Raw genomic sequence first — 8,072 nt, 5'->3', positions numbered from 1 at the left:
TCAGTTTTAATCCTTTTTTACTGTAGTTTGTCTGAATTATTCCTAATTCATTTCTTCTCTGAACTTTAGGATATTTGGCTGCTGGGTAATATTTTACTCTGCAGACTAAAAACATAACAGGCTGGACAGTAATAGTAGAATCCATCAATTCTACAGGAAATAAGTCCACCGTTTTCTCCACCCTGGCACTCCAGGGTTTCCGACAGTAATTAGAATTGATTAAATGTCAATTATTTGTTTAATTAAGGCCTTAATTGGCATTAAAATTGTGATAATTGAGGCATTTAAAATGCTTTATATATCAGATAGAACTAGTTCCGTGTGCTTGCACAGAACTGCTTCGGAAAAGAAGCTTGAGTCGGAGAAAAGCTAAGAAATAGGGAAAAGGCAAATCTTAACTACAGTGGTCATGGGTGCTTGTTTATGGCATTAAAATTATTCAATAGTATTAAAAGAGCATTAAATTAGAGTTACTCATTCCTGAATAAACTCTGAACTCAACCTGATCTTTAAAGGCTCAGACCTGAAGCAGCTCTACTTCATTTGGTTTAATTGTATTAAAATGACCGAGCTGTTTTTAATGTACAAAATCATTTATCTTAGTCAAAGGATCTACATCATGTACCTTCTGGTATCTGTAAATACCACACTTTAGAGATCAGTAAAAGTATTTACTCTTTAATTAATTCTTAGGTATTTACTGCTTTGGTGACACTAAAAACTCCAGCAGAGAATGAGATTAAAATCCCACATACAATAAAACGCTTTCGTACAACACCGAGAAATATTTAATGATTTATATTGATCATAAAACCACGGTAGAAAAGTTAAGAAAGCTAAGACATAAGAGCTGTTTTCCAATTTTTATTAGAATCTTCTGTACATGTTGGATTTACTTCAGCTCCTTGACGGCCAGACCTGAAAAAGAATAAGATCGGGTTAGAAATGTAAGGTTTTTCGGCAGGTTAAGTACTTTGGATAAATACTCCACTAAAAAAAGAAACACCAGCGTCTTAGCTTTAAAAAAAACAAGCAGATTAGTTTTTAGATGTCAAGAAAAATCTTTAGTTTCAGCAAAGTTCACATGATAAACCATCCAGCAACAGTTTTTCAGATAAAACTACATTATTTGGGAAACAAAATTAATTGTAGCTTAAAATCTGACCGATAAAACCTTGTTACTCTGGAAAGTAAACATCTGTTTCAACATCTTGATTACCAATATCTAGAGTGAGAATCTGAATGAAGGTCATGAGTGGCCTTTAGAGCCAGAAACCCAAACAGCCTCCATCCAGGCTTCGCTTTCTAAGTTACCATTAATGGTAAATAATAATATGATCGGTTCGATAGAAAGAAAAAGTTACAAGGAGATGAAACACTGAACAGGATTCATTTAAAGCATTTTCATGTAACTATTAGTAGTAGAGTATGAAATATTGACCCGATTAACATATTTCTTTGGAGGTATTCCATCATTTGCTGCCTGTGTGTATTTCGCAAAGCCTACTTCACATTTAGGGGTTTTTTTTCTCTCACCTTTAATGCCAAGTATAACTTTAATCTATCTCTACATTCTTTTGACCTATTTTTTCCCCTAAATCTTAACAGCTACTTAATCTGAAATAATTCTAAACAAATGTATAATAAATCAAATTATTGGGTCTACATATCTTACGTTGAAACTTTCATTTTTAAACTAAAACTGAAATTGGTGGTTCCTAGAATTTCTAAAAGTAGAATAGGAGGCAGAACTATAAGATAAAGCTTATCCTGAGCATCTCTATAGTTCTGCTGCTATAGGCTTAGACTGCTGGAGGACATAGGGATAGGGCTGGGTATTGTTAAAAAAATTTCGGTTCCGGTACCAATACCGATACCTTCACTTCGATACCGGTTCCTGAACGATACTTTTTTCGATACCAGTTTTATAATATCAATTCGAAAAAAAGAAAATTACACAACATAAAAAAGTACAAATCTTGAGTTTTATTTTAAGCTCTGTTTTTCCATTTACATTTTTCCTCTTACATAAAAAAATAAATAATTCAGTGTCTAATATTCACTGTTACATTGTGAGGACCTTTTTACTTAGCAGTTTTCCTTTAGAAAAATTACCATGACTGACAAACAAGCCCGTTGAATGGGATCCTACTGACAGCGCACCGCTGGTATGGGGGGGGTCTGAGCGGCTCCGACAGAAATATTGAAGGCAGGATGAACTGACTGCACTGATTACGTTTGCAGGTGGATTTTCCCACTTAAAAACATAATAAAACTACTTTATTCCCACTGATCACAGCAAATATAGCTGCAAGGCAAATAAAGGATAGAGTAGCTCCGCCCAACGCGCGTCTGACCCACTTTGCGACCGCGCAGCCAGAGCAGCAAAGCTTCTTCAGCAGCGCGTCAGAAGCTGGTACAAGTAGTAAAAATGAAGCAGCAGACGAGATTTTGCTGCTCTTGCTGCGTCCAGTTTGAAAGCAGCATGATTCACTCCGCTCTGGCTTTGCTCTGCCCACGGGCTGCTGAGAGGAGGATGGTCGCGCCGGCTGCGGTCCGCTCTTCTTGCAGTCAAACACAGAGCGACTTTCTGCTCTTAAATTATTTCCGTGCTCGATGTATTGCATTGTGCACTATTAGCATCAGTCTTAATAAAGTGAAGCCGCACTTTTGACCTGGGGGGCATTTTAAAGGGGTTCCGCGACGCTGCAACCAGTTCACAAAAGATACACATGAACCCTGGCTGTAGGCGTGACCACCTGTGTATTTTTCCTGGATGACGCAATCACCTTAAGTGTTCCAGCCAATCACTGAAACTTGGTACCGAAAGACGAGGCATGTTTCGATACTCTGTAGAACCGAAGCATTTCGGTCGGTACCATAAAAGTACCGAAGTTCGGTACCCAGCCCTACATAGGGACCCCCTTTTCATCATTCTGCTTCATTCTATCTATTCTCCCACTCTGCAGAATCTGTTAGTTCAATCTCTAACGTTCTGCTCTCTCTGCTTTTTCTCATAGTAGCTTCATCTGGTCTGTTCCTGTTTGGCTGTGACTCCATCCTGGAGAGAAATATCAGCTGTGCTGCTGCCATCAACACCTTTGTTTCTAGATGTTGGAGCTTGGCCTGTTTTCCAGTGTAGTCCTGTTTCTCTGACTGTGACTAACTGGATGTGCTCTCTTCACCCTCTGACAGGGGAGCTGGCTCGGAGCTCGTCTGCCTGGCTGTGTGTTTCCTGGATGGCACCGCTTTTAACAGTTGCCTTTTTTATCTATGCTTCTTTTTCTACGTCTGCTTCTGTCTCCTTGAACCCCAGTGGGCCTCAGCAGATGGCCGCTCACACTGAGCCTGGTTCACTGGAGGTTTCTTCCTGTTCAAAGGGAGTTTTTCCTCTCCACTGTCAATACAAGCATGCTTAGTGTGAGGGATTGCTGAAGAGTCAATGAGTCGATGCAATCAGCTGGTTTTCCTTAGATAGAAAACTTTGAATCAATCTGAGTGGATGATCTGGTGAACTGGAAAGTGACCTGAGATGACATGATAATTGGCTCTATAGAAATAAACTGAATAGAGGAAATGCCAGGAGCAACAGCCACCATTTGTCTTATAAAAGAAGAAACCTGAAGTCTAATTTTCCTGGTTTGACTCCAGTTGATTCATTAGTTTCCGATTTTAAAATGTCAAATATTAAGGAATTTGCTGCACAAGTTCCACAGAAGCTGGATTTCCACCATAGTCTGACATCCAGCCACTGATTCAGCTTCAGTCCACGTTTCCGGCTAAATTTGTGAACAGCTTTATTTAATCAGGAACGAACTGTGTAACATTAACTTTGGGTTATTTTCCTGCCCAGTGAGCATAATGAGTTTTCCCCATAATGCCACCCGCCTTCAATTTCTGCTCCTGTTCTGAAGCTGTTTTATTAAGCCGGACATAATGCAAGAAAACAAACCGTTCATTTAATTCTTGGATGAAGTTTCTCAGCTCATCAGGAAAAGCTACAATTGAATCCTGTTCTAAAAACTAAATCTTTTCTAAAACTTTTAAAGAGAAAGTCTAAATTAAGAGTTTATTCCTTTGAACAGAGCCGTCCTGCTGCCGATCACTGACCTGGAGGAAGGGACTGTTTGAGCTTCTCTGCCTTCTCCTTGTCTGTGATGACCAGGGTGTACAGGTATCTGCTGCAGCGCACCTTGAACTTCACATTGTCCTTGTTCTTCTTGATCTTTACGGCTGAAAGACAAAACCAATACATATTCTATTTTATTGCTATAGTTCCCAGGAGCCTTTATGCTTCACTTCAACATCTTACTGATAATTAAACACAGTTGAAATATTTCTGAAACAGTTGCCTCAGATGGTGTTTTTCATATAAACAAATCAGGGTTTAAACTAACTGGCTAAAGCAGAGGTGTCAGAGGATACGTTCACACTGCAGCCGGAAGGGACCCAAATCCGATTTTTTTGGCCCATATGCGACCTGGATCAGATCTTTTCGTTGCTGTCTGAACAACACAGATCCGATTTTTTCCAAGGCGACCTGTGTCTGAACGGTCAGGTAACATTCATCCGACCTGAACCCCATTAATACTCGACAAAGGGCCCCATGCAGGGTCTTGCTGTGAAGAAACGGCAAGAAAAAACAACAACCATGGCAGACGATGCGGAGAGCAGTATTTATGTTTGCCTTGTTGAAGAGATTGCGTTTTTATGGTTGGGAAAGATCGCTAGATGTGTTCCAGCACGATACTGAAGCTTTAAATAGTCGCTGCTGTAATCCTCTGGTTTACTGGTTGTTTTAACATCTTAAAATGTTAATTATAAAATAATAAACCCTGAACCAAGATTATAGTCTGCATAATCTTAAGTCGTATAAGAAAATTGCATTAAATCAGCCTATTTAATCGTGAAAAATGAATAATGAACATTTTTATGAACAAAAAGCAGTTTTTAAATCCTCCAGCAGAGATGCTAAATTATTTCCAGTTCTGATGGAAACTGAGCATTGCACCAGCTAACCATAAAGCCACATGTAAACATCGTTTTAGTTTATGGATAGTTGAAGACGTCCTCTTCAAACTTATTGTCTTATACCAAAACTAACGCCAAACTTGCTTAAAATCAAAAGGTCCACTTTATTTTCAACCGTAAAAAACCTACAGAAAATTATGGTTAAATAAATCATTGGCGTTCATATACAAGAATGTCTCAAAAACATGAAATGAATAAAAAAATATGATTAAAAGCCTTTGTTCTCTTAATTTTCCCACCCTAATAGGAAGTTTATCTGAGTACAATAAAGGGAGTTTAACCTTCGCTCTCTAAAACAATATATTCATATTATGAGAAACCATTTCTTTCTAGTTTAACTTGGCAAAATACTTATCCTTATATAAAAACACTGCAAAATCCTTCATCTTTACTGTTTTCAGGCTGCAGCCATGTCCCAAATTCGTTTTTCCAATTCTCTAGCTTTTTCTGCGCCTCGAAGCTTATTTTCCGAGCATACGGCTTTACGATCAACCAGAGGCATTTCCGCACAAATCATCTTGATATATGTTTGAGGAAATTGTTTTCATAAATGCTTTTTTAATAAACCATTTTAAATGCCACGATAATTGCATTGAATGAATTTTAATGCCGATTAAGGCCTTATAAAAAAAAAAAAAGAAGATAATTCAATGACTTTAAATGACCCGCGGAAACCCTGTTAAAACATTGTGGGTTTTTATTGTAATTAGCAACAGTTAAGTCTTTATAATAATACTTTAATCTAGTATTAAGGTAGTAATTTTTTTCGGCTAATAGAATAAAGCTGTAATCTTATGACATTTCTCTTAGTTTTGTCCTGATACTCCATGGTAGAGGCAGGAAAAAGGTTAAAACCCAAATAAGAGGCCCTCCATCTACAGACTGGGCTTCAGTTTTGTTAGAATAATTATCATTGAAGATGCTTAAATTTATTACACCTTGGTATTGGCTGCCTGTTGTGTGTCAAAACTGATGTTTTAATCTAATCAGGGCAGTTCCTCTGTCCGAATATACCGTCATAATCTTCATTCTGTATGCGGCAATGATTTGGAAATGGAATGAGAGCGGCGTCCTTCAGCTAAGAATGAAGTGCTATATTTTAATAAGGCTGGAGCCATGGATGTCTCATCATCTGCTAATGTTTATGATGTAAAATAAGATGCGGCAGACTGGAGATGTATAAAATACCTTTTTAACCGTTAATCATTGCCACCTGAGAGGTAAGCATCTGCCTTCTGTAACTCTAAACTTATCTGATCTAAGATTACAATTTCTATCTGAATCCGTCCTCCTATCTCATGGGGATTTAATACATTAAGTTATGAAATGTTATTTAAAGAGTTCATCCTGGGTGATCTCTTTTCAAGGAAAATAACTGGAGACAGAAAGCATTAAGGTGTGAACTTAGAGCCTATCTTTCACTGTTTGAAAAATCAAAATATAGTATTGAGAATCCCAAGAAATAAAGATATTAAAACCTGAAATGAAAAAAATAAATTAAATCCCTTACACTTGGCATCCTTCCTCCTGGCTGTCAGCAGGAAATCTTTGATTTCTTCTATCTTACGTGGCTATAAACAAACAGAACAGATCATTAGCAAAAGGAGAATCTAAGAGAACCAACAGAGGCTGTCTGATAGCTGCTGTCAGTGGACCGGTGGAACTGATGTTTCTGTTTACAGCCAAAACTCAGCACTTGGTCCACCCTTTATTCTAGCAAGTTTGTGAAATGCATCACCGGCACTTCAGCCTGTGATGTTTGGACTTCTTGCTGTCAGTAAATCAAGCTAACGGCTCAGCTTTAGGCTAAACATGAGTCCACATCGCTTTCGACCACAATATAAACTAAAAAAACTGAATTTACCATCGGTCTAAAAGGTAAAGTGAGGCAGGGCCCAACAGTTGCGTCTTGCTAATGCTAACACCCAATGCTAACTGCACATTACTGGTTAATAACCGCTAAGCTAGATGGTTTAATTCAACACATGTAGCGAAAAACGACAGTAATTATTTTATAAGCATTGTTGATTGAGTGTTTAAAAAGCGTGGAAGTACTCACCATGCTGCCGAGAGAGCGGACCGATGACTGCGGAAGATCAGAGAGAACCTGGGGTTAATTTACTGACAATAATAGACTTAGCGAAGAAATGTTAACATCAAAGTAAGATATAAATATTATATTATTAAACTCTGTTAGTTATAAGGCTGCATCTATGCTTTAGATGGAGGATGGATGAGGATTTGTTCTGTTATTTGGTCGGTGTGTGAACATGAAACTCACTCAATCAGCCAGCGAGGGGACGAAAAGGGGCGGGACTTCCGGTCCAACGGAATTTTATATCTCCGTACGGCAAACGTAGAAGACCAAAAAGACCTAAAAGCGAACAAATATCATGCGTGTTAAAAAAACAAGAAATTTACTAAAATATAGTCAGCTTCTAATATCAGTCATTATCACAACTAATCTTTAACGGCACGTGTGTTGAATGCTCCGTTTATTCATTAAATATTTTAAGTAAGTTTTGTTGTTTTGGCCCAGAAGAACAAAAAAACAAAGAAACACTTAAAGCGTTACACTGCTTTGAATAATCTTATAAAGGTAAACGGTTTGAGATCAACTAGCATATGTTTTTCTCTTTCTGTAAAAACAGTTTAAAATGCACTCTGGAGAATATTAACATTTGACAATTAATTCAACAGTAAACTGTAAATAGCTGAAGAATCAGTGTCTTTTTAACAACGTACTCTTGATATGAACAACAATCTGAAGATATCTGTACTTGAGTATTTAAAGCATGCAGTTCATTAAGGACAGTATGTCAGTTTTTCTTAATTGTTTTATTAATGCATGCATCGATAGATAAATAGAACAATCTTGACAATACTTTATTAGCATTTTTTATAATCGAGCACTAAAATATTATGTACGAGTTTTCTTAGTGGAGAAGAACATCATTCTAGTATTTAAAATGTTAATTTTGGAGAAGGAAATCTAAAAACTGAGACATGCATTTGTATCTACCTGTTGTTACTCAGAAAAC

General features: G+C 37.5%; 1 protein-coding gene across 1 annotated transcript; it reads right to left on the bottom strand.

Annotated features, from left to right (window-relative positions):
• Positions 1-849: 849 nt before the first annotated feature.
• Positions 850-7,386, bottom strand: rpl38 (ribosomal protein L38). Its single transcript, XM_038299276.1, has 5 exons — positions 7,313-7,386; positions 7,091-7,117; positions 6,542-6,602; positions 4,111-4,233; positions 850-918 (listed from the first exon to the last, which is right to left on the bottom strand). The coding sequence occupies exons 2-5, from the start codon at positions 7,091-7,093 to the stop codon at positions 893-895; spliced, it is 213 nt and encodes a 70-aa protein (XP_038155204.1). The 5' UTR covers positions 7,094-7,117; positions 7,313-7,386; the 3' UTR covers positions 850-892.
• Positions 7,387-8,072: the final 686 nt, after the last annotated feature.

The sequence above is a fragment of the Cyprinodon tularosa genome, unplaced genomic scaffold, assembly GCF_016077235.1.
Source record: "Cyprinodon tularosa strain WSP-4 unplaced genomic scaffold, ASM1607723v1 ctg422, whole genome shotgun sequence".
Taxonomy (NCBI): Eukaryota; Metazoa; Chordata; class Actinopteri; order Cyprinodontiformes; family Cyprinodontidae; genus Cyprinodon; species Cyprinodon tularosa.
Note: the sequence above shows the minus strand (reverse complement) of the source record. Positions and strands in the feature narration are given on the sequence as shown.

Excerpts from the sequence above, each read along its gene's own strand:
- rpl38 (XM_038299276.1), bottom strand. Across the intron at positions 4,234-6,541 it reads CAGGAGGAAGGATGCCAAGT|CCGTAAAGATCAAGAAGAAC; the intron begins GTAAGGGATTTA and ends TTTGTCTTTCAG. Across the intron at positions 919-4,110 it reads CAAACAGTCCCTTCCTCCAG|GTCTGGCCGTCAAGGAGCTG; the intron begins GTCAGTGATCGG and ends ATTCTTTTTCAG.